The following is a 27348-nucleotide window of genomic DNA, read 5'->3' on the forward strand; positions in this document are numbered from 1 at the left end:
CTGGCCTCAAACTCAGAAATCTGCCTGCCTCTGCCCCCCAAGTGCTGGGATTAAAGGCATGCTCCACCACTGCCTGGCTTCTGTTACTTCTTTTGTTAAGAGAACACCATATTCCAACTGAAGAGATACGTCAGCTGATAGAGTTCTTGGTGCACAAGCTTGAGCCTGGAAGTGGCACACACTGCAATCCCACTGTGACTCAGAGAAGTAGAAGCAGGAGGATCAGTGTTCCAAGGTCATTCTTGATTCCATAGTGAGTTAGAAACATCCTAGACTACACAACACCTTGTTTCAAAAAAATAAATTAAGCATTCTTTGTGTATTCCACAGTTATTGGTGTTGTGGACCTTGGGAATAGAGATGTAGTACTATATAGTATCCTTGTGTGGAGTTTGTTTTTTTGGTTTTTTGTTTTGTTTTGTTTTGTTTTTTTGAGACAGGGTTTCTCTGTGTAGCCCTGGATGCCCTGGAACTCACTCTGTAGACCAGGCTGGCCTCAAACTCAGAAATCTGCCTGCCTCTGCCTCCCAAGTGCTGGGATTAAAGGCGTGCACCACCACTGCCTGGCTCATATGATGTTTTCTGTATCTTGGGTTTCTTGCTTTTTGGTTGTTCCATATGACCACCATTTTGGAATCATGTGTGTAAGGATGAAATGTCCTTAAACATACTTACTCTTCTTTCTGTTCTCCCTCGTGGAATTCTTTTTCCCTCTCATCTATAGTACTCATAGGATTCTAGATTGTACTAGTGTTGTGGGCTTGTCTTTATCACCATTTTAAGTTCAAAATCGACGACAAGAATTAATCCTAACATTTAAGAGTTCTTTATTAAACATTTGAGACTGTAATGAAAACTATGAACTATATCCTTCCAGAAAAATATGTACAAAACTATATAAAAAGTTTTTATAATCCAAGAGATTCACTCCAAGATAAAGGATTCTTGTGTTTCTAGAGTGTGCATTCCTTCAGGACAGTATTTAAGTTTCACTCACAGAGCTTGCTGTCATCCAGGCAGATCTCATTACCTGTATAGAATATGCTGGATGAATTGTGACTTGATTAACTGTCACCCCAAAGCCTCTTTAAGCAGGATGTTTTTCTTTGTTTCTTTAGGCTTCCATCTGAGTGGCACAGTCACGGAACCAGCCACCGCTTCTGAACCAGCAGTGACTTACAAAGTTGCAATCAGCTTTGATCGATGCAAAATCACTTCTGTGAGCTGCGGCTGTGGGAATAAGGACATATTCTACTGTGCTCACGTGGTAGCACTCTCTCTTTACCGGATCCGGAAACCAGACCAGGTCAAACTTCGTCTTCCTATCTCAGAAACCCTTTTCCAGATGAACAGGGACCAGCTACAGAAGTTTATTCAATATTTAATCACAGCACACCACACTGAAGTTCTTCCTACTGCACAAAAGCTGGCAGATGAGATTCTGTCCTCCAACTCAGAAATCAACCAAGTGAATGGTAATTGTTTAACATTTTCTTGACTTAGAAAAATTAGCTTTTTCATAACTTCTATTAAAAACAATACTCCCCCCACTTCTTCTGTATTGTATTTTAAGAGGTTGGAATTTTTCTACTCTTGTCATAATTTAACCTTATTCAATTCATTTTGTCTAAACACCTGTAATTAACTCTTAGTTTCTTTTCTTTTTTTCTGTTTTTTTTTGGGGGGGGTGTGGGGGGGTGGCATGCATGTGGCATGAGACAGAGTTTCTCTGTGTAGCTTTGGCTGTCCTGGAACTTGCTCTGGGGACCAGGCTTGCCTCGAACTCATAGAGATCCACTTGCTTCTGCCTTCCGAATACTGGGATTAAAGGCATGTGCCACCATGGGCCAGTTATTAATAGCAGTAAACTATGACTGGTGATGTTTGTTTGTTTGTTTTTAATGCTTTGGTATACTTTCTATGGTCAGTATATGTTACTTTTATAGTTCAAAAACATGTTTAAGAACAAAAGGACAGCCAGGCGGTGGTGGCTTACATTTTGGTAACAAGTCAAAGTAAATGATACTAAAGTGTGCGAGAGGGTTCTTCTTCCAGGCCAAATACAGAGAGTATATTTTTTGTTCAAAGACAACATGAAGTCATAAACTACATTGTAATTAAATACAACTATAATGGAAGAAGAAAAGAAGACATTCTCTCAAGGAAATACATAAAAATAACTTGAGTTATTCACACAAACTTCTTATATGAACACATACATGCTGACAAAACACCTATCTACATAAATAAGTCTTTCTTTTTTTTCAAACAAATAAAGCTGTCTCGTGAAATATTCCATGGCTCTGAGCATGATGCTACACATATGTAAGTCTTAGGAGGCCAAGGAAGGAGGATCCAGAGTTCAAACTAACCTTGTCTACATCATGGAATTGAGGCTAGTGAGGCTAGCCTTGTCAACATAGGAAGATCACACACATACACACACACACACACACACACACACACACACACACACACATACACCCCCTCTGTGGGGCCTCTTACCAGTTCGTGCTTTTTTCAGATGACTAATAGTCCTAACTGTCACACCAATTTTCTATTGTATCTTGCCTAAATGTCAACTTACTCTCTTCTTTGCAGTGACCTAGCAGTTCATTCTGTAAAACCACACTAGATTATTATTTTATATTTTTTGGTTTTTTGAGACAGGGTTTTTCTGTGTGGCCCTGGCTGTCACTTTGTAGACCAAGCTGGCCTTGAACTCAGAAATCTGCCTGCCTCTGCCTCCCAAGTGCTGGGATTAAAAGCATGTGCTACCACTGCCCAGCTCACACTATATATTTTTAATGAGCCTGATTTCTTCCACAACTGCTGTGACCATGAGGATCCAGAGTGTTCTATAGTTTTCTACTTTTCTTCAAACCTCCTCGGATACTGAGAGATGATATCATTCCATACTTCCAGCCCAATTGATCAAGACCAGCTCTCTTCTTAGGCAGGTTCCTAATTATGCTTTTTCACCTCCTAATCGAATCCTAGGATGATAATTGGCCCAGCTGCCTCTGCCTTTTGCTTCAAGACCACTATGTTGCTCATTCTTCAGTCCTTATGTCCAAAATACCCAGAAACCCAGTCCTTGGCTTAACCTAATTGATCTCAGTTCCTTCTGTGCTGAGCTACCAAATCTGCTCCAAAACATTCCAAAAGCATGTCCACAATAATTGTCTTAACAGTTACCAGCACCATGCCAATAAATTATTCACCCAAATTTAGCTAGACATTGAAATGTGTTCTAGCAAGGAGCCCACAGACTTTCAGGGAAGATGTCTGAGTGAATAACTCCAGCTGTGTTTCAAGTGGTTTTGCTGAAGCAAGCCCAGATATGAAGGATAACTTGGATAAAATCATGTTACCACAAATACAACTCTGTTGTACTTTATGAAATAGTTTTATGGTAAAATACAATGCAATATATTTATCTGTTAAGATGTCTCAGGTAACCCAGGCTGTCTCTAAGTTCACTATGGAATCAATGGATTTGAACTTCAGACCCTTCTGCTTCTACCTCCTGAGTGCTGGGGATTACACAGTATGTGCCACCATTGCAAGTGTTACAGCTAAGAGGGAAAAGGTATTCTGGGAGCCACAGAGTGCCACAGAGGAACACCACACAACAAACCACACAAGAGACTTATTGGAAGGGAGAGCATGAGCAGAAGGCGGGCTTTTCATAGGGTTTCTTGCAGGGTGGAGCTTCCCAAAGTAGCTTGGGATTGGAAGGATTATGTGGCCTGACCTTGGGGCAAGCTCAGGGATTGGTGGGATTTTCTGGCCTGATCTTGGGCTTTTCTTCTTTTTTTTCTGTAGGGTGGGCCTGGCTACTCTCCTGCCTCCAGGGGTTTACATTACCATACCTAGCTAAAAATACATTTTTATGTTCTAAGAAAATATTTTTAGTTTTGAAAATAATATAATGTATGTTAATAGAGATTTGAACTTCATAGAGGACAAAGTAATAAATATCACATTACTAGAGAGGAAATGTTATGATATGATTTTTCCTCCTGTGTTTCAAAGATACAGAGGAGAAACGAAGTCAGTTTCCCCTATCATAGCCTCAGAATACATGTCCTCTAATACAATTCATTTTTGATACTGACTACCTTGAGATGGTGTAACACCTACATGCTAAAGACTCAATCTCCAGAACTCTTACCCTCCTCTGCCCTACTTCAAATGCCAGCCTCAAGCCTCAGGTTGTTCTAGCTTTTAACTAGCTGGCAGACCGACTGGCCATAAATCAAGGTTCTCACATTCCTCTCCTGATATTCAGTTAATTTGCTGGGGTAGGTCACAGAATCAGGGAAACATTTTACTTACATTATATTACTGAAGATACACCTGAAAAATGTACAGGGCAAAGCATGTGCTACAGGAGGCCATGCTTCTATACTTTCCCCAGGTGAACTGCTCTTGAGAACCCTCCCTCATGTTCTACTCTCTGGAAGCTCTACAAATCCTGTTATTGGGTTTGTTTTGTTTTGTTTTGTTTTGTTTTTGGAAGTGTCATTACATAGATGTACTGGATGGTTTTGTGTGTCAACCTGACACAGGCTGGAGTTATCACAGAGAAAGGAGCCTCCCTTGAGGAAATGCCTCCATGAGATCCAGCTGTAAGGCATTTTCTCAATTAGTGATCAAGGGAGGCGGGCCTAGCCCATTGTGGGTGGTGCCATCCCTGGGCTAGTAGTCTTGGCTTCTATAAGAAAGCAAGCTGAGCAAGCCAGTAGAAGTAAGCCAGTGAGTAATATCCCTCCATGGCCTCTGCATCAGCTCCTGCTTCCTGATCTGTCTGAGTTCCAGTCCTGATTTCCTTTAGTGCTGAACAGCAATGTGGAAGTGTAAGCTGAATAGATCTTTCCTCCCTAACTTGCTTCTTAGTCATGATATTTGTGCAGGAGTAGAAACCCTGACTAAAGTCAGGTGGTGGTGGGGCACGCCTTTAATCCCAGCATTTAGGAGGCAGAGGCAGGCGGATTTCTGAGTTTGAGGCCAGGCTGGTCTACAGAGGGAGTTCCAGGACAGCCAGGGATACACAGAGAAACCCTGTCTCGAAAAAACAAAACAAAAAAAAAAAAAAAAAAAAAAAAAAAAAAAAAAAAAAAAAAAAAAAAAAAAAAAAGAAAGAAAGAAAAAAAGAAACCCTGACTAAAACAATAGATAATAATTGATTAAAATCACTAGCCATTGGTGAACAACTTAGACTTCAATACTCATTTCTTGCCATTAGAGGTTGACATATGGGACTAAATGTCTCAACTCTGCCTGGGTAAGCAGAGCCAATTCTGAAGCTGTCTGGCTTCTCTCAACTGTTATCCCCAGCTCATTGTCACACAGAAAGACACCACTTTGAAAACTACAAGGACTTTAAAGTTGGGTATCATGCCTGGAACTAGGCAGTTAAAAATACATGTTGCTCAACAGAAAACCTGGGTTTGATTTCCAGAACTCCCAAGGCAGCTAACAACCAGGTATAACTCTAGTCCCAGAGGATTTTATACCCTCTTCTGGCTTCTGAAGGCACTGCACACATGTGATGCACAGACATACATGTAGGCAAAATACCCATGCACATAAATAACATTAAAAAATAATTGTATGTCATAGAATGTAGAACAGAGGCCAAATGTATATTTAACAGTAGCACATATATATGTTTGTTGATTTATGAGTCAGGGTCTCGGTGTACCCATGACTGTCCTAAAACTCAATCTATAGACCAGGCTGGCCTCATACTCAAAGATTCACCTACCTCTGCCTTCTGAGTGCTGGGACTAAAGGCCTGTACCACCACTGCCCATCACAATATGTATATTTCATTCTAGGCTTTTCAGTAGTCATAGACCTAAGAGGGCTAGAATTGTGACTTCTGTGAATGTAAAACTAGCATACACCTTTCATTTCTGAAGTTCCACACAGTTGCAAAGCACTGACTATCTGCATCTATGTGCTCACAGTGTTCCTGTTCCTCACCAGGTGCCCCTGATCCCACAGCTGGGGCCAGCATCAATGATGAGAACTGTTGGCACTTGGATGAAGAACAGGTGAAAGAACAAGTGAAGCTTTTTCTTTCCCAGGGGGGTTACTATGGCTCTGGGAAGCAGCTCAATTCAATGTTTGCCAAGGTAAGAAGTGAAAAGCAAGCCTGCGGGACTGCTGGCCTCCTTCCTCCCTCTCCCCTCCTTCCCTCTTTCCTTCCTTCCTTCCTTCCTCCCTCCCTCCCTCCCTCTCCCTTCCTTCTGTTTTTCCTTCCCTCTTTCCTTCTCCCTTCCTTTCTTCTTCCCTCTTTCCTTCTTCCCTTCCTTCCTCCCTCCTTTCCTCCCTTCCTTCCCTCTCTCCTTCCTTCCTGCTTTCCTTCCTTCCTGCTTTCCTTCCTTCCTTCCCTCTTTCCTTCCTTTCTTCCTTCCTTCCTTCCCTCTTTCCTTCTCTCTTCCTTCCTTCCCTTTCCTTCTTCCCTTCCTTCCTCCCTCCCTTCCTCCCTTCCTTCCTTCCCTCTCTCCTTTCCCTCTCTCCTTCCTTCCCTCTTTCCTTCTCCCTTCCCTCTTTCCTTCCTTCCTTCTTTCCTTCCCTCTTTCCTTCTTTCCTTCCTTCCCTCTTTCCTTCTTTCCTCCCTTCCTCCCTCCCTCCTTTCCTTCCTTCTTTCCTTCTTTCCTTCCTCCCTCCCTCCCTCCCTCCCTCCCTTTCTTCCTTCCTTCCTCCCTCCCTTCCTTCCTTCCCTCTTTCCTTCCTTTCAAATGTTAAATAAACTGTGTGCATCACACTTATGCTTTCTGGTGTACCTAGCTTACTTCACCTAGCTGCACTGGGTGCTTAAAGTCTAGCAGGAGAGGATAAGCAGAGCCTCACAATCAGGTTGTTCCATGGAGCCCTCCCTCTGGTGGGTTGTTTTTTCCCTACTCTCTAAATGAGCCCACAGTGATGGAGAACTTTATCAAGGAACCATCTTCTCTCTACTGTGACTCAAAAGCTGCCCGATGAAGCATCAGAGGCGAGAGTTTCAACAGTGTTCCAGAAGAGACTATTTTGAAACTGGAACCATGCCAGGCAGGCTGGATTGGTTTTTGTCATTTGTTTTTCTCTCTCTTTCCATTGACACCTTTACAATACTTATGATTTACCCATATAACCAGTACAATATTGGTTAGAGATACAGGTGAGTGGCAGAACACTTGCTAGCATGGGGTTGGTATAGTTACAGATACTTAGTATAGAGTCATCATCACAATTAACGTCTTGGAAAGAATGTTCATCCCTTACCTCTCAGACACAAATGATCTGCTTCAGAAACAAACTGAGATGTTTGTCTTCCACAACATCAAATTTATTTAAAAACAAAACAATAAATTCACAAGTGATGTCACCTTTTAAAGAGATTTATTTATTTTATGTATATGAGTATACTGTCACTGTCTTCAGACACACCAGAAGAGGGCATCAGATCCCATTACAGATGGTTGTGAGCCACCATGTGGTTGCTGGAAATTGATCTCAGGACCTGTGGAAGAGCAGTCAGTGTTCTTAGCCACTGAGCCATCTCTCCAGCCCCAAGTGATGTCACTTTTGTTGGTCTTTATTTACCAACTAGTAATGACTTCACACTATAGTCACAGGGTTTCTTAATTTAAAACTTATTTGGGGGCAGATCTTATAACATGACATTAGTGTAGTGCTCAGAGCATAACCATATGGAATAGTTCTGTTTCTCCCTTTTCTTGGGTTCCAGGGATTGAACTCAGCCACCAGGCTTGAAAGCAGAGTATCTTTATATCTTACCATTTATTTACCTGTGTATGTATGTGTGTGTGTATGTATGTGTGTGTACGTATGTGTGTATTGTATATGTAGGAATGTACAGATACAGAGAAGCAGATAATTTAACTTTTTTTCCTACCAAAAGATTGAGCTACAGAGGTCAGTGAGCCCTCTCTGAAGTCAAGAGCAGAGAGCAGGCACATGCAAAGAGAGTCACTCAAAGGGGTAAGATAAAAATAATAAAATAGGGGCTGGAGAGATGGCTCAGAGGTTAAGAGCACTGACTGCTCTTCCAAAGGTCCTGAGTTCAATTCCCAGCTAAGACCTGGTGGCTCACAACCATCTGTAATGGGATCTGATGCCCTCTTCTGGTGTGTCTGAAGACACTGACAGTGTATTCACATACATAAAACAAATAAATCTTTAAAAATAATAATAATAATAATAAAATAAGGAGGGGGAAGAACTGCACCTGCAGTCGATCGGCTGCAGTGTGATAAAATGGGAGGTAGAAATGCTGGATCTCTGGAGTTCATTGGTTAGTGGGCTTGGCCTACTTAGCAGAGTTCCAGGCTAGTGAAAGATGAAACAAAAGATGAAGTGTACATGAGGAGCAACACTCAAGGTCATCCTCTACCTTCCACACAAACATACACATGTGCATATACATATCCATGAAGATATTGACACAAGATCCCAGCACTTGGGAGGCAGAGGCGGGTGGATTTCTGAGTTCGAGGCCAGCCTGGTCTACAGAGTGAGTTCCAGGACAGCCAGGGCTAAACAGAGAAACCCTGTCTCGAGAAAAACAAAAAAATAAAAACAAACAAGACATGAGATCCCAATCACAGAACTGTTCTCAGATACAGAGAACGTTCCAAGTACAGAGCTGGTTCAAGATGAAGAGCCAGATTGGAAGAGCAGCAGCCCTAGCAGAGGGGTCATGCTGGGCTGAAGTCCCAGAGACAGTCAGGAGTTCATTTACCTGCTGATGTGTCAGCTGGTCTGCTGATGAGCTGGCAGGTGTCCCTGTACCCCGTTATTAAGTGTCCCTTCTTTTATGTGACCCAGATAAGGAGATTGCATCATCTGTTGGTCTGGTGTGTTCAGTAAATTCACAAGTCTGCTTTTTTTACATGATTTTGATGCAATCCACGTGTTCCTGATTTGTTAAGTTCAGGGTGGTCATATTTTGCATGAATGAGTTGTTGATCAGCATGCACCCCTGGTTAGTAGTGGGCAGATAGTAGTTATTTATTTATACAAACAAGATATGGAGCTCTTCTGCATCAGCATTTGCATTCAACATGGGCCAAACTGTTGTTTTATAAAATGGAGTTAATCTGGGCAAGGCTAGCCTAAAGGCTGTTTGATTCAATACAGAGTAACTGGAGCAGATAGCAGCCTCATCTCCACACTAACACTCTCTCTCATTCTTCATGGCCACCTATCCACCCCCAGCTCTCAGTAACTTCTAATCTACTGTCTGTCTCTATACGTTTCCCTATTCTGGACTTTCAAATAATAAAAATATATGTGCGCACATGTGTGTTTGTGTGTGTGTGTGTGTGTGTGTGCGCGCGCGCGTATGTGTATCTTTTGTGACTGACATCTTTCACTTCTTAGCCTGATGTTTTAAAGCTTCATCTTTACAGTTAAGTAATATTCCATTTTTTTTATCCTTTGTCTATTAGTAATACTTGGATTGCTTTCACCTTTTGGCTACTCTAAAAAAATGTTGCTATTAACATTCTTATATAAGTTCTACATAGATTATTTTCCAAGGTTGCTGCCTCATTTTAAAGTCCCACCAGTGTATATGGGTTCTTATTTCTTTTTTTTTTTCTTTCTTTCTTTCTTTTGGTTTTTTGAGACAGGGTTTTTCTGGCTGTCCTGGAACTCACTCTGTAGACCAGGAGGCTGGCCTCGAACTCAGAAATCCACCTGCCTCTGCTCCCAAATGCTGGGATTAAAGGCGTGTGCCACCACTGCCCAGCGGGTTCTTATCGTTTTACATCCAGACCAATACTGTTATTGTCCTTTTATTCCAGCTATCCTATTGTGTTTAAAGAGGTGTTTCATTATATATAACAGGCTTTCTTGATATATATAGGAATGTCACTTACAGAGTGGAGAGGCTTTCTGTCTGTTTCTTAAATGTACTATTCGAGTCCATTATCTTCTCAATCTGTTCTCCGTCCTTCACCTTCTCCTGTTCTATACTGTGCAGTTACCAATCACTTGCCCCTCCTTGTACTTCAGGTTCGAGAGATGCTTCGGATGAGAGATTCCAATGGAGCCAGGATGCTGACACTTATCACTGAGCAATTTATGGCTGATCCACGCCTTACACTCTGGAGGCAGCAAGGAACAAGCATGACAGACAAGTGCAGGCAGCTCTGGGATGAGCTAGGTGAGTCTCTAAACCTCACAAGTCCCATATCTGGTCACTTTGCCCTCTAACACATATGTTAATGAACATTTGCTGTCAGTGTTTATGTGGGTCTTGCTAATTCTAGCTGGTGAAACGTTTTAGATTCTATAGAAGCTTCGTAATCTCACTTCATTGCTTCTGCAGCATGAGCCTTCCTAGTAAGGATTCTAAATCATGTTACCCCCGTTGCTGAAAAAAAAACCTCTTCACTTGGCTTCAGTTACATGGCATTACCCTTAGCCTCAGGGTCTGGTGATGTGGCTCAGCTGGTAGAATACTTCCTTAGTATGTGTAAAGCCCAGGGTTCAATCCCCAGCACTGCATAAAACCAGGTGTGCTGGCACACATTAATCTCAGCACTTGGAAGGTGGAGGCAGGAGAAACAGGAATTCAATATCATCCTCAGTTACTTAGTCCCAGGCCACTTGGGCTACATTAAACCCTGTCTTAAGACAAAACTAAACAAAAAACAACCTTGGCCTCACTCTTGTTGCTTTCTGAGTCTCCTCTCTGGTATTGTACCTAGCAACATCACCCGGGTATGAGAGGTTTCCAGTGCTTAAGCTTTAGCCTTTACTGTACTATTCTTTTTTCCTGAACTAGATGGCAAACCAGGCATGGTAGCACACCTTTAATCCCAGTACTCAAGAGACAGAAGCAGGCTGGTCTATATAGTTTAAGGCCAGCCTGGTCTACATAGAGAGATCCAGGTCTACCAGAACTGTATAGTGAAATCTTGTCTCAAAAAGTACAAAAACAGATAAATAAACACATATAATTTTAAATAAAAAAGAGTTGAGCCAATGTAAGTAAACTTTCACCTTCAGTTAGTATCTGAAATTGAGGTTGTATGGCCCTTAAGACATTTCCATTTGAGAACAAATATACCATTACACTTTAAGAGGCTATGAAATCTGGTGCTGGAGACATACAGCTCAGTGGTTAAGAACATGTGTTGTTCTTGCAGATTGCCCAAGTTCATTTCCAGCACCCGTGTCAGGCAGCTCACAACTACTTATAACTCCAGCTCCGGACAGATGCCTCTTACCTCAGGCACAAGCACATACACAGACATACATACATGTATATATAAATAATAATAAAATAGTTTTTTGAGAAAAGGCTGTGAAACCCTCATCCATGATTAAGAAGCATTACATCATTGGGTATGGCAGCTGTCAGTCCAGCATTTGGAAAACTAAGTCTAGGGGAGGAAAAGTTCAAGACTGACTAACTGAATGATTTAATTTAGCAAGACCTTACTTGGAGAAAATCATTACATTTCTACTTACTGTTAACTGGAGACTGAGAAAGTATCTGGCTTAGCCACATCAGTCTTGAGAAGAACTGTTTTCCTTAGAAAGGAGAATGAAGTGGTCAAAGGAATTGTTTTCATTTGTTCTTGGGAGTATGTGATATTCCACCACAGCAACCAAAAACTGGAAAAGCAGTGGTTTGTTATTGTTGTTGTTTTGTTTTTGAGTTTTTTTGTTTTGTTTTGTTTTGTTTTTTGAGACAGGGTTTCTCTGTGTAGCCCTGACTGGCCTGGAACTCACTCTGTAGATCAGGCTGGCCTTGAACTCAGAAATCTGCCTCTCTCTGCCTCCCAAATGCTGGGATCAAAGGCACGCGCCACCACTGCCTGGCCGAAAAGCAGTGTTTTAAGGCATCGCAAACTTTGATCAGCAATTCTAAAATCTAAGTCAAAGTAAATCATTTTTCTTTGAAAAAAGAAATACTAAGATTTGTTCAGCATAATGTATTAAACTGGATCCTTCGAAAGTTTTATCTCGTGCAGTATTCCAATAAAACAAATAGTATTATGTTCTTAGTTTAATAATTGAGGGTCTTAGAGGTCAAACATCTAATTAGCCAGGGCTGGAGAGATGGCTTTGCGGTTAAGAGCACTGACTGCTCTTCCAGAGGTTCTGAGTTCAATTTCTAAGAACCACATGGTGACTCTCAACTATCTATAATGGGATCCACTGATGTCCTCTTCTGGTGTGTCTGAAGACAGCTACAGTGTACTCATCATATGCATAAAATAAATACAAAAATCTGGTTATCCAAAATATGAAATTTTTCTGAATACCTCCCTTCAAATCCTGAAGGTACTTATATTAAGTGCCTTTTTATGTGCTATTATATCCTGGATATGTCTTGTGTATATGTGTGTGTATGCATGTGCACAGGTATATACGGCACACATACAGAGGTCAGAGGACAACCTGCTGGTCCTTAGGCATCTTATTTGAGGTAGGGTCTCTCATTGACCTGGAACTGTCTCACAGGTCAGTCTGACTGACTGTGCAAGCTATCTCCATCTCAAACCTCACCATGACAATACTTGGAACCCAGGCATGTGCCACTGCATCTAGCTTTTATGTGGGCCCTGGAGATCTGAACTAGTGCCTCTACATTTGGAAGGCAAGCCCTTTAACCACAGAACCATCTCCCAGGTCTATACCCTAAACACACCTTAATTTAACATTTACGTTCACATGGCATTATGTTTATTTATCCATCTCTCCTACCAGACAGCTTCTAAAGACAGAAGACAGGATCTGATTCACCTATCCTTAGGTTACTTTCACATTGCTGTGCCAACACCATCTGACAGAAACTTAAGATTCATTTGGCTCACAACTTCACAAGTTTTAGTCCCTTGGTCAATTCTGAAAATCTTAGCAATTACATTCATATTTATATATCACATGTACATATATGTCTGTGTGTGTCACATGTATGGGAGAGGAGGAAGCTGATGGGTTTGTTATTTGGTGTTTGCTTTGGGGCACTGGGATTGTTTGGGTGTTGAAGAATGAAGGGAAGGCATGGGTGTTATTCACAGACACTAAGAATGTGGACTGCTCTGTTTTTTAGGGGCTTTATGGGTGTGCATAATTTTAAATCCACACTGCAAACTGGAAGAAAAATCTTGTTGGCTTCAGCAACTGCAGAAGTGGAGCGACCTGGATACCTGTCCCCTGGAGGATGGAAACTATGGGCACGAGCCCAACATTACCAGTGCGCTTTCCCAGAGTGCCAGCCACGGCCCAGGTGAGCCAAGGATCTTTGTTTAGAATGTCAAAAGGTAGGCTGATAAAGACCCAGGACAGTCTTAGGTAACTATGAGCGTCTGTCTGAACTTGAGCATGCTGTCCTACTCTGTGTGATTCCTCTCCGACCTTCAGGTTCTCTGTGTCTGTGGGCTTCAGCTTGGGTTGGTTTACATAGCTTAGAAAATCTACTTTAAAGGAGAGATAGAAGCCTACCAAAAACAAAACAAAATTTGTAAAAAGTGTCCTAACAGGGCTAGAAAGATGGCTCAGCAGTTAAGAGCACTGCCTGCTCTTCCAGAGGATCCAGGTTCAGTTCCCAGCACCCACATGACAACTCACAACTATCTGTAACTCCAATTCTAAGGGGTCCAACACCCTCACACAAACATACATGCAGGCAAAACACCAATGAATGCTCTAAAAGTGGTTTTTTTAAAGTATCTTAATTAAGGCCAGATGTGTCACCGGTCTGTATCCCAGCATCCTGGAGGTGGAGGCAAGCACACAGATCTCTACAAGTAGTACTGACCAAGTCCTCTCTTACTCTTGCTTCTTCCTCTGTTTTCCTCAAATTTTTATACAGTACAAGTACATCCTCCCAAGTTACTGCCAAGACTCCTGCCCCATTGTAGGCAAAGCTACTACAGCAGTACTATGTCCTCTGCCACTTGAGCCCACTGTTCTACAGATGCTGGTAACAAGCATTCACACCTGTGTTTTTCTTTCTAATTCAGGCCATTAGATGTTAACCATTGTTCTTTAGTTTGAGTCTTTATTGGTAGGGGATTTTGTCTGACATTGATCTTACATTTGGTCTCTTTTAAGTAATAGCTATCAGCATTTTTAGCCTCAAGGGGAAAAAAAATCACTTAAATAATTGTTTTTTGCTTGGTCATCTTCTACTGTACCATAATTAGTTGCCAATATACTTAAGACAACTAAGTTAATGAGCTATGAAGAGACTATAATTTTGTCCCTTTATTAAGATACCCATTCCTGGCACTCATCTAGTCTACACAACACAAGAAGCCGTCACTCTAATATAGACTTTAGTAGCATACATGATCAAATATATACAATCACACTCCCCGCTCTGGAAATTCTCATTTTGTGTTTGTTCTTATTGTTCCTAGTTTTTTTTCTACCCACAGCCCAATCTAGAGTTTGCTTATTTATTTGTTTGTTTTCTCTCTCTCTCTCTCTCTCTCTCTCTCTCTCTTTCTCTCTCTCTCTCTCTCTCTGTCAGAAGATCTTATTATAGATGCCTAGAAATTACAGCTTAGTGGTTAAGAGCACTGGCTACTCTTCCAGAGGTCCTGAGTTCAATTCCCAACAGCCACATGGTGGCTCACAACCATCTATAATGGGATCCAATGCCCTCTACAGATAGAGAACTCATATACATAAAATACATAAACAGATACACATTTAACCAAAAAACCTCATACCCAGGGCTGGCCTTGAACTTGCTTCAGCTTTCTATAGTCTGTGATTGCAGGTGCACACACTCTCATACTCTTGGCTGCTGATTCCTTTACTTTAGGATATTGATGGATACACCCCATTCTCTCTCCCTACTTCAATTAAGTTTTATAATTACTTGGTTCTTATGATTATACAGCTAAGTATAGCTGGAGAGAAATAATCAGTAAATAGTCTTATTTTAAATTCATAATCACTCATTTCAAGTGGTTGTCAGTGCTTTCTAGCCATTTACTACATTTGCCCAGTCTATGGCTGTTTCTTTTTTCAATTACTGTTTCCTACCATCTTTCCCTCAGAACGGTCCATACTTCTTCTCCCTCTTGTTCTCAGCTGAGTTTAGCTTCTTGTTCATTGACACTGTAGATGCAAATATGTGCAAAGGTGGTGTACTGGCTGATTTTGTGTGTGAAGTTGACACAAGTTAGTCATCAGAGAGGAAAGAGCCTCAGTTGAGGAAACGCTTCCATGAGATCCAGCTGAGGCATTTTCTCAACTAGTGATTAGTGGTGAGGGCTCAGGCCATTGTAGGTGGGGCCATCCCTGGGCTGATGGTCCTGGTTTCTATAAGGAAGCAGGCTCAGCCAGGTGTTGGTGGCGCACGCCTTTGATCCCAGCACTTGGGAGGCAGAGGCAGGCAGATTTCTGAGTTCGAGGCCAGCCTGGTCTACAGAGTGAGTTCCAGGACAGCCAGGGCTACACAGAGAAACCCTGTCTCCAAAAACAAACAAACCAAAAAAGCAGGCTGGGCAAGCCATGTGGAGCAAGCATGTAAGCAGCGCCCTCCATGGCCTCTGCATCAGCTCCTGCCTCCAGGTTCTTACCCTGCTTGAATTTGCCCTGATTTCCTTGGTGATAAAAAGCAATGTGGAAGTGTAAGCCGAATAAATTCTTTCCTCCCCAGCTTGTTTTTGTTGTTGTTGTGGTGGTGGTGTTTCATCACAGCAATAGAAACCCTGACTAAGACAGGTGGAAAATCATGCGGGTAGAATGCCCATCCAAAGTACAAGTGTCAGGAAGTGCTGTGGCACAAGCCTGTAATTAATTCTAACTAGGCAGGAAGGTCACTCATTGTAGTCCAGTCTGGAAAACTTAGGCTCTGTTTCAAAGTAAAACAAAGGACTGCCATGCTGGAAAAGGGGGTGGGGGGGAGGTAGCAGGTAGCCCTTCTGTACACAACCTGGCGGCAGCAGCAAGTAATAACTTAAGCCATTGCTAGGTTCCTGCAAGGAGCCTAGTGGAATCACCTGTAAGCTAACACATGTTTATGAGAGCTTTTCCAAAAGAGGGCATCAGATCTCCCTGGAACTGGAGCTACAGATGACCATGAGCCACCATGTAGGTACTGAGAATTGAACTTGAATTGAATTGAATTGAGTCCTCTGGGAAAGTAACCAGTGCTCTTAACCCCTGAGCCATCTCTGCAGCCTGAGTTTTTTATCTTCCTAGATGGCATATCTATGAGTCTACATAAGTCCTCATGAAGTAGATCTTTCATTTTGTTCACTCATGTCCCATTCTTTTTTTATTTTTTATTTTTCATTTTATTTAGGTGTATGGAGGTTTCACCTGCATATATATGTCTCTGTTCCATGTGGATGCCTGGTGCACAGGGGGGCCACAAGAAAAGTGTTAGGTCTTCTAGAACTGGAGTTACAGACAGTTAGGAACTGCCATGTGGATGCTGGGAGTTGAACCCAGGTCCTCTGGAAGAACAGCCAGTGCTCTTACCCACTCTCTCTCTCTCTCTCCCCAGCGGATGGAGAGATGATTCGGCAGTGAAGAGCACTTGCTCCTCTTGAACAGGACCTGGATTCAGTTCCCAGCCCCAACATCAGGTGGCTCATAACTGCCTCTATCTCCAGTTCCAGGGAGTCTGATGTCCTTTTCTGACCCAATGCACATGGTACACATACATTCAAGCACACAAATGCATTCGCCAAACCTCTTTTTATAAAACTGAATTTATGAAGTCAAGCATGGTGGCACATACCTATAATCCCAGCACTTAAGAGGTAGAGGCAGGAGGATCAAATTCAAGGCCAACATCAGCTACATAGCAATTTAAAACCCTATCTCATCTTCCCCACACATCCCCCAAAATAGGTGAATTTATGGAAGAGTTTATGATCTATTTGAGTAGATACTGCTAGCCTAAGCAAAGACAAAAAATGGGAGAAAAAAAAAGAAAGAAAAGAAAAAAAAAAAGGGAAAGAAAAAAAAGGACCATTTGAATTCCTGATAAAGAGCTAGGCTGTCCCCTGTAAGGTACTTTAACTCTCTGGACCTCTGTCACTTGTTTGCAAAGTGTGGGAACTGTGCTGTGAGAGTGGACAAAATGAGGCAGGCAAAGCATCGTTGTATTGAGAAAAGAATCCGTCTCTATTCTAAGCCCTTCTCACGGATCACCAAAACATTAACTGCATTTAACTTTGGGACAGATTCAATATTCTTAGAACAGCATATAAAATAGGAAAGAGAAAACAGACAGACAGACAGACAGGCTGGTATGATCTGGGCCTGTCTATAGTGTTGATTTTCCTAAAGTTCTCTTCCTGAAGAGGTCAGATCTCAAGGAGAACGTTTGTCAGTGTCAGCCTTTCTTGAGACACAGTACAGCATTCTCAGCTTTTATCTAGTTAAACATTTATTTATTTGTTTGTTTGTTTGTTTGTTTGAGACAGGGTTTCTCTGTGTAGCCCAGGCTGTCCTGGAACTCACTCTGTAGACCAGGCTGACCTCAAATTCAGAAATCACCTGCCTCTGCCTCCTAAGTGCTGGGATTAAAGGTGTGCGCCATCACCGCCCAGCTATTTATTTAATTTTGTTTTTATTTGTTTTTGATTTTTAGGGGACCTGAGGCAGGGGATGTTGTTTGTTAAAATAGAGTATTATATTACCCAAACTAACTGCAAACTTGTAAGCTTCCTGTGTCAGGCTCTTGAGTCATATTTTCAGCTTCTGATATGAATACTAAAGAAGCCCTTAGTATAATAAGGGTCATACTGCAAATGAAACAAGTTATGACTAGTTAAGGATATTATCTAGCTGCCTCTTTTTTTCTGACTAATATGGAAAACAGTTTATATCTTTACTATTGAGCTATTGAGTAGCTGTTTCTTCAAGCCTTCCTGTGGCTCTGAGTCCCAGTAGAAAGTTGTTTAAAGAAAAGGGAATTTATTGCTCTCTGTATAATGTAGGTTTTTTGGGAGAGGTTGTTTTGCTTTTTGTTTTTGGCTTTTGATTTTTTTTTTTTTTTTTTTTTTTTTTTTTTTTGGATAGAGGACATAGAAGAGCCATGTTAGAACTTCAAATTATTCAGCCATTCTTTTTCTTTCCCCAGACTCTTTATCCAGACCAAGACGAACAGTCTTCACTAGAGCCATTGAAGGTCGTGAGTTACATTGGCAGGACAGCCACCTACAGCGCATAATCAGCAGTGACATCTATACAGCTCCTGCCTGCCAGCGGGAAAATGAGCGACTACTCTTTAATTCCCATGGCCAGCCACTGTGGCTTGGTAAGTCTAGCCCTCCTGCGCTCCAAGAATATCAGGTCCCAATCCCACCCGTACCAGGCCCACATGAGCCGTCGGCACAGGTCCCAGCAATACAGCTTACAGTCTGTCTATCTTTTGGAGCATTTATTACCAATTCAGGTCATTTATTTGAGGCCTACTTCATTTGTATGTATGCTTAAGTGAGGTATAATAATTTCAGGTGGAAATATGTATCCTTTCCCTAAGCTTTGGGAAAAAGATAAAGCAGTTGATACATATTAAGAGTAATAACAGAGCCACTAGACATCAGTTCACACACTTTCAGTTACCTGTTACTAAGCAACACTATATTCTGCTCACAACTTACACATTTTGCCTGCACGATGGGAACCGAGGAAGTAGCTAGGTCAGTAAGAACCAGAGTTTGACCCCCACAGCCCATGTAAAATAATCCAGGCATTGTATTGTGTACTTTAAAATCCCGGTATTAGGGAGGCAGAGACAGCAGATTCCAGCCTAGCTTAGGGTAATTGACTAGTTACAGGACAGCGAGAGATTTTGTCTCAAAAAAAGCCAGCAAGATGACCTAAGTTTAATTGCTGGAACCTCCATGCAGTCTATGGCTACACATGCCTGCACTCACAGACATAGGCCAAATGCACTAATGAAAAAAATGAAAACATAAGCCGGGCGGTGGTGGCACACGCCTTTAGTCCCAGCACTTGGGAAGCAGAGGCAGGTGGATTTCTGAGTTTCAGGCCAGGCTGGTCTACAGAGTGAGTTCCAGGACAGCCAGGGCTATACAGAGAAACCCTGTCTCAAAAAAACAAAACAAAAACAAAACAAAACAAAAAAAAAACAAGAAAACATTTTAAAAATTTTAAGAGGTGGATAATGTCTGAGGAGTAACACCCAAGGTTGTCTCTGGACTCCACAGTACAAGCATACATGAGCACACACACACAAAAATAACACTGTGCTTGAGACTGCAGTTACCCCGTGCTAGAAGCTAGGATGCAGTCCGTGTTGTCACCAGGCTGTCGTCTTTTCTCTTTTCTTCCTAGCATCCTTTATAACAGGACAGAACTGTTTGATCTAGTTTAAACTTCTCTTGCAATAGTTGTCCAGTTTACATCAGTTTGTCTAGCCTTGCTAGAGTGCATTCATTTTAAAATATAGCTTAGAAGCCTGGTATATTGGTAACTTAACCTCAGGAAATGAGAGACAGGGTAGGTGGATCTCTGTGAGTTTGATGCTAGTATGGTCTATGTAACAAGTTCTAGACCATACTAGCTAGGGTTCTAGACCAGCTAGGGTTACACAGTGAGACTGTTTCCAAAACCCAGCTAACTAAATAAAATAAATAAACCAGCAAGCTAGCCAGGCAGTGGTTGTGCAGGCCTTTAATCCCAGCACTTGGGAGACAGAGGCAGGTGGATTTCTGCGTTCAAGGCCAGTCTGTTCTATAGAGTGAGTTCCAGGACAGTTAGAGCTATACAGAGAAGCCCTGTCTTGAAAAACCAAAACAAACAAGCAAGCTAAGGGAGTGATTACCATACAGAAATATATGATGTACAACTGGAAATTGGGAACTACTTCAATGTCCAGTAATATGGAATTGATAAACCAGTAGATGAACAGTCAGTGGGATGACATGTATTTATCTTGACTGTTGTACAAGCATATTTAGTGCCATAGAAATATTTCATAATGTACTATTAAGTTGAAAATAATAATTATAATCTCCCAATTCTGACCTAGAAATTGAAAAACCTGGATAAATATACATGAAACTGTAAAGAGTAATTATCTCTTTATTTTGTATTGTCCTTATTTGTATCTTTAAATCTGTACTTTATGTGTTTATTGTGTATGTTTGTGTATGTACATGTATTTGTGTGTATGTGGTTACACATTTGGATGTGTGGATGTGGATTTGTAGGACAGAAGTATATATCAGGTATCTTTCTCCATCTCTCTCTGCCTTTTATTTTAAGACAGATATTTCCGTCTGTCCCTAAACCTGGAGCTTACTGATTCAGCTAGACTAGCTAACCAACAAGCCCCAGAGATCCTCCTGCTTCTACTTCCCAGTCCCAGTTATTCCAACATTAGCTAATTTTCAACATTAGCTCTAGAAGAAAAGACAAAGCAAAATGAAAAGCTTGTTAGGATCACTCCCGTTTTGAGAAGTTAATGTTACTGGGCATGGTGGCACGCTCAGGAGGCAGAGGCCAGCAGATCTGTGTACTACCTTTCCAGCCTGTCTCTAACCTCATAGCTTAGTTCTAGCTACCTTGAACTATTTGCCATACTCCAAAGAAATTATCTAGACTTTCTTTATGGTCTTATTTATATTAATCATGTATGCTCTTTGCTAAGAAAGTCTTCCTTGTTTACCTACTTGTTCATAATCATTTTTGTCCTTCAAGCGTAGCTCAGATATTTTCAGTATAGACATTTGTCATGTCAGTGCCTTACAATTGTCTAGGTATTATCCATGAGCCCTTTAGTGTAGCTGTCATGTCTTCTCTATTTTTATACTTCCTTTGCCCAGTGTACTACCTGGCATACAATATAGGTCCTCAGGAGACAGGGTTACTAAATGAATGTATTAATCATTTGATAATGAAGCTAGATATGGTAGTACGTGTTTATAATCCCAAAACTTGAAAGCACAGGGAGTCGGGAATCCAAGGCTATTGTTAGCTGCATGTCAAGGGTTCACAACCAGCCTAGGCTACATGACACCCCATCTCCAGAAATAAAACTAGTCATTTGATGCTGAAGCTTTTCCTTTAGACAGCTAGTTGCTGCCTCCACCAGGTTCCCATAGTACATGTTCACAGAGAATCTGCACTTTGTTGTTCTAGTTGTATACCCCTTCTACACTAAACCATCACATGGAGGTTAGAGGAGCCCTTTTAAGATGGCTTCTTCCACTTATATCCTTGAAGATGAGAAACACAGCGCCTGTTCTAAAGTGCATGCCAAGTTGAATCTGAGGAACTGGACTGAACACAGGCCACTTTGTCTGTCAAACATAGGACTTTCTTGATTTGAAATTTTAACTTGAACGAAATATTTTCTTCCTGCCTGGTAGAGCATGTGCCTACAGCCTGTGCTCGGGTTGATGCGCTGCGATCTCATGGGTATCCAAAAGAGGCTCTCAGACTCACGGTGGCCATCATTAACACTCTGAGGTTGCAGCAGCAGCGGCAGCTAGAGATCTACAAGCATCAGAAGAAAGGTATAGTGATTAGGAGTCCTCTAACATCCTGGGGTCTAAGGGTGATAAGGACCTGCCAGGGATAAAAAGACAAAGAACCTGATTTTCATTCAGGACCACGGGCTTGAGAATTCCAAGTAATTCTACCTGCGAGTGCAGTACCTTCATGCTACTCCTGTGAATCTCAGCTTTATTTATTGTCTGTAAAATAGGAGCAGTGAGCCTGCTTTTCACAGGAAGCTTCTAGGCTTCTACCTGAAAGGCCCGTTAAGACCCGGAGAAGATGCTTTTGAAACTGTAAACCTGTCTCCATATATGCACTTCCAGTAGACAATATAAACTGGAACTGGCTGGGGAGCTTGCAATCGGGCCAATCAAGCAAAGACATGAAAATAAGGGGAGCTTGGCTTTCTGGTCAAGGACTGAATGATAACTGATTAGGAAACGAAAGCAGAAGAAAAGCACATTCCCATCTCTCTCTGTCTAAAACCTGAAACCCGCTTATTTCCAGAGTTGTTGCAGAGAGGAACGACAACAATCACAAACCTGGAGGGCTGGGTGGGCCATCCCCTGGATCCCATTGGCTGCCTGTTTCTCACTTTGACTGAAGCCTGCCGCCTGAATGATGATAGCTACATGGAGATGTCAGGTACAAGGGTCAGCCTGAGACAAGCCATCTCTCTGCAAACTCTGTAGTCTGCCTGTGTGTGTCCAGATTTCCTGCTTTACCTTACTAGCTTCCTTGGGGGAATAAGAAAGGTTAGATGAATTTTAGGAGTCAGAGGAAAAAAGTTCAGAGCAGTCTAGAAGTGGGAGACCACCTCTATTAGAAGTATGTGTGTTAGCCAGGCAGTGGTGGCGCATGACTTTAATCCCAGCACTTGGGAGGCAGAGGTAGGCAGACTTCTGAGTTCAAGGCCAGCCTGGTCTACAGAGTGAGTTCCGGGACAGCCAGAACTACACAGAAAGTATGTGTGTTAAGTGTTCGTGGCAGTGCCCACCTGTAAGCCACAGCTACTCTCAGGAGGCTAAAACAGGAAGATCATATGAGCAGGGTTTTAAGGCTAGCCAGACCCTACACACACACACACACACACACACACACACACACACACACACACTTCTCTCTTCCTCCTCCTCCTCCTCCTCCTCCTCCTCTTCCTCCCCTTCCTCCCCTTCCTCCTCCTTTTTTAAAGCCAAGTAAGGTGACTCAGTTCTATAGTTTCAGCACTCAAGAGGCTGAATCTGTTAAATTTCAACAGAAAAGGTCCTGGATCACACATTATAAGACCCTGCCTCAAAAAATAACAAAGTATAGGGGGCTGGAGAGAGAGCTTAAAGGTTAAGTAAGAGCACTGGCTGCTCTTCCAGAGGTTCTGAGTTCAATTCCCAGCATCCATATAGTGTTTCACATCCATCTATACTGGGATCTGATGCCCTCTTCTGGCAAGCAGGTATACATGCTGATAGAGCACTCATACATGTTAAATAAATACATTTTTTTATTTATTTTATGTGTATGAGTATACTGTAGTATATAGATGGCCGTGAGCTATCATGTGTGTAGCTGCTGGAAATTGAACTCAGGACCTCTGCCGTCCGCCCCCACCCCCACGCCCCATCGTAATTCACTGTAGCCGTCTTCAGACACACCAGAAGAGGGCGTCAGATCTCATTACGGTGGTTGTGAGCCACCATGTGGTTGCTGGCATCAAACTCAGGACCTTTGGAAGAGCAGTCAGTGCTCTTACCCGCTGAGCCATCTCACCAGCCCCATAAATACATCTTTTACAAAAAAAAATAACACAGTGTCTTTCTTTAAAATCATATAATAATCTTAGCAGGATCTTGTTCTAGTTTCCTTTTGGCTCCCCAGTCCTTGAGATCTCTGTTGAGAGAATATAGACAGTGCTGGGTGTGGTGGCACACATCTTTAATCCCAGCACTTGGTAGACAGAGACAGGCAGACCTCTATGAGTTTGAGGCTAACCTTGTCTACACATAGCAAGTTCCAGGCCAGCCAGGGCTATATAGTGAGACCCTGTCCCAAAAGCAAACAAACAAAAAAAACTGGACAAGACACATAGAGTGTAGTTTAGAAGATCCTCGGACAAAGTAGGATGGTACATTCTCAAAGGGAGAGTGGCCAGTGGCCAGAGGGGCCATTGCACAGCAGAACACCTTCAGAGAGTGAGCAGTGACTAAAGAGACTACATTTTTAGCTAGGCTTTATGTTATTTCTGAAACTGCTGGAACATATATCATCTTGAGGGACACCTTCCTGTGCAGGTGTTAAGAAAGAAGACAGGGGGACTAGAGATGGCTCAGCAGTTAAGAGCGCTGACTGCTCTTCCGAAGGTCCTGAGTTCAAATCCCAGCAACACATGGTGGCTCATAACCATCGGCCGTGGGGTGCCCTCTTCTGGTGTGTCTGAAGACAGGGACAGTGTACTTCCATACATAAAATAAATAAGTACATCTTAAAAAAAAAAAAAAGAAGAAAGAAAGAAAGAAGACAGTTGGTGGTGGTGGCACATGCCTTTAATCCCAGCACTCAGGTGAAAGAGACAGGTGGATCTCTGAGTTCCAGGACAGCCTGAGTTACACAGAGAAACCCAATCTTGTAAAACTGAAAGGAGGAGGAGAAAAGGAGAGAGAGAGAGAGAGAGAGAGAGAGAGAGAGAGAGAGAGAGAGAGAGAGAGAAGACAGACCATGATAACTCTTTATTTCTTACCAGGAAACCTCCAGCTGAATAGTCATTTTTCCCCTGCAGAAGAAAATGTCCTGAACCCAAGGGCAAATGTTCTGAACCCAAGGGCAGAGATAAAACTCGAATCCACCTCCCTACCCAACCCACCTCTACTTTCTTTCCTTATATTTTTTTAAAAGAGGTGTCAGATCCCCCTAGAGCTAGAATAAGAAGTGGTTTTGAGCCACTTGACATAGATGGTAGGAACTGAAGCCACCTCCTCTGGAAGAGCAGTAAAAGCTGAGCCACCTCTCCAGCCCCAGAGCCAGTTCTTTGGTAATCAAAGCTCTGAAGTTTGAGACCCTTATTTTACAACTGCCAACTATGAAGGAGTTGTCCCCGTGACTCTGAAGCCTGTCAGCTCCTAACTAGCTTCCTAACTGCACTCTGACTTTCTTTTCACATCCTCCCTCATGGTGGGTTTGTACGGATTCCCCAAACAGAAGGAACAGGCTAAGTGCCCCACCCTGAGGCTGGATTCTCCTTCCCCTGGTTCTCCTTCCCCTGTGTTGAATTTATTTGCATTTGCTTAGCATGAGTATCTCTCACTAAGCAATCAGCTACTTGCAAGCAGACATTATGACTACTCTTCATGTGATCCCAGCACTACCTGCCACTTAATTGTCTCCCAGAGCTACTTAATAGAAAGGGGAAGGGGGTAGTGAAGATCTTTTTTTGTTTGTTAGATTTGTTTTTGAGATTATAGTATATCACTTCTCCGTCCCTATTCTTCCCTTCAGACCCTTACACACCTTACATATACCCCTTTTTATTCCCTGTGTTGTTCTTGAACTCGAGGACTCAAGCCATTCTCTCACCACAAGAAGCTAAAACTACAGGCATATGTCATCATACCCAGCTGGGACATTGGCTCTCAAACCACTGCTCACACCCTGAAATCCTTAGTGGAGCACATAAAATCATAACATAGAAGGTGCAAGTGTTTCCAAAGTATGAGTTAAACTGGATGGAGTCTGGTATCTCTGAGTAGATATAAAGAGCTAACCCAAGCCAAGCAGACAGGCCTGATTGTCCAAATGTCCTGCATAGGGAATCCACATCTTTAGGCACCTTCATCTGCATGACGACACCTAAAGCTGCTTTATCTGTTTACCACTGACATACACTGCTCTTCTGGAGTCAGGCTCTGGAGAAACCTAGAACACCGAGATGCTATCATTCTCTAAAGGTGCTCACACTGAGGTAGCGGAAACAGACACAAAGACAATTATGATTCTATTGTACACTGGCAAAAAATAAGACTTTATGGTTCCCTAACTGACCTACCCAATTTGTGTGATATGAAGGAGTGATTTTTTTTTCCTGTGTGTGGTTCTCATAATCCTTTTTCAGTGTATTTTTTTTTTTACTCCTTTGAGGTCTGATTTAGCTTTATAATAACCATTAAGCAACTGATATCCCAAAGTGGGACAGGCAGAGACACAGGAAACCCCCCTAGACCTGCCCTAAAGAACCTGCTAACTTGTTGTCCTCAGATATGAATGAAAGCAGACTTCCTGTGTACCAACACGTACCTGTGGCTTCAGGCTGCCCAAACAGCACTGAGTCGTACCTGTCATTGGCCCTGGAAGTTGCTCTGATGGGCATGGGTCAACAGAGGGTGATGCCTGAGGGCCTCTATGCACAGGACAAGGTGTGCCGTAATGAGGAGCAACTCCTAAGCCAACTCCAGGAACTGCAGCTGGATGATGAGCTAGTACAGACACTGCGGAAACAGTGCATCTTACTGCTGGAAGGTAAGAAGGAGGGGGGTGCCGGGCAGTGGTGGTGCACGCCTTTAATTCCAGCACTTGGGAGGCAGAGGCAGGCAGATTTCTGAGTTCAAGGCTAGCCTAGTCTACAGAGTGAGTTCCAGGACAGCCAAGGCTATACAGAGAAACCCTGTCTTGGGGGAAAAAAAAAGAAGAAGAAAGGGGGCCATGGTAACAAAACCTTTAGTTAGGACTCTGGGCTCCCCTCTCTGACCTAGCACACTCAGAAATATTTATGACATTAAAAAGTAATGAAGGTTAGCATACAAACGCAGATGGGTTGCTGGGCTCCCAAGTCTAGGCTAGAATATGCATACAAAAACAAACAAATAGCCAGGCTGTGGTGGCGCATGCCTTTAATTCCAGCACTTGGGAGGCAGAGGCAGGCAGATTTCTAAGTTCAAGGCCAGCCTGGTCTACAGAGTGAGATCCAGGACACCCAGGGCTACAGAGAAATCCTGTCTTGAAAAACCAAAAAAACCAACCAACCAACCAAACAAACAGACAAATAATAATTGGCTGGCTCATCTTCTTCCTTCAGGAGGCCCCTTCAGCGGTCTAGGAGAAGTTATCCACCGGGAGAGTGTTCCTATGCACACCTTTGCAAAGTATTTGTTCTCAGCTCTGCTGCCTCATGATCCAGACTTGTCTTATAAGTTAGCCTTACGTGCCATGAGGTGGGTAGCCCCGTCCAGCCTGCTTGCTCTACCAAAGCAGACGTCTTCAGTGCCTCTCCCTCTGCCTGTCCTACTCCCTTGCCCCTTTGTCTCTTTCCAAATCCAGGGCCTCAGTATTTTCATATGATCTAGGCTCTGGGACTCTTTATTAATGAAACACTTGACTCCTCCACATATTTAGGGTAAATTGTCTGAGCAGACTCCCCCTCCCCCGCCACAGGATAATAGATATGGTGCCTCCCTGTTTTAACCACTTGGGTAGCTTGAGAAGGGATTTATTTCCTAACAAAAGTCCATTCAGTCATGGGTCTAGGCGCCCATCCCCAGAGGAGTAGAGGAGAAGCAGGGGTAGATATGTCTACTTCAAGACCCAGAAGCAATGCTCTAGGAGAATCTTGTTTTCAAACTAGAATAGGATTCTTGGTTTACATGTGCAGATCTGTAGGATGTAGCAGACCATACAAAGAAAGAATTTTAGTTAGGCCATAAGACTGAGAGAACTGTTTAGCTAAAAAGGAAATTCCTTGGCATATGTTTCTTGTGCTCTTTGAAATAATCCTATGGCACTCTGTGTCTGTCAAATCTCTTTACAGTGGAAACTGTTCAGCTCGAGGTTTCCAAGTACCCAGGCCCCTGCCTGACATATACTGTAGGTTTAAACCCTTCAGAG

At 42.5% G+C, this 27348-nt stretch overlaps 1 protein-coding gene across 1 annotated transcript in view; it reads left to right on the forward strand.

Annotated features, from left to right (window-relative positions):
• Positions 1–27348, forward strand: part of Zswim5 (zinc finger SWIM-type containing 5) — a 106851-nt gene that overhangs the window by 70456 nt on the left and 9047 nt on the right. Inside the window, exons 2-10 of the mRNA XM_031378320.1 lie at positions 1119–1475; positions 5998–6146; positions 10036–10186; positions 13091–13267; positions 18095–18271; positions 21354–21500; positions 21991–22128; positions 25726–25986; positions 26543–26678. Coding sequence (XP_031234180.1) covers positions 1119–1475; positions 5998–6146; positions 10036–10186; positions 13091–13267; positions 18095–18271; positions 21354–21500; positions 21991–22128; positions 25726–25986; positions 26543–26678 — 1693 coding nt within the window. The remainder of the gene's footprint in view (positions 1–1118; positions 1476–5997; positions 6147–10035; positions 10187–13090; positions 13268–18094; positions 18272–21353; positions 21501–21990; positions 22129–25725; positions 25987–26542; positions 26679–27348) is intronic.

This window comes from Mastomys coucha, unplaced genomic scaffold, assembly GCF_008632895.1.
Source record: "Mastomys coucha isolate ucsf_1 unplaced genomic scaffold, UCSF_Mcou_1 pScaffold18, whole genome shotgun sequence".
NCBI classification, from domain to species: domain Eukaryota; kingdom Metazoa; phylum Chordata; class Mammalia; order Rodentia; family Muridae; genus Mastomys; species Mastomys coucha.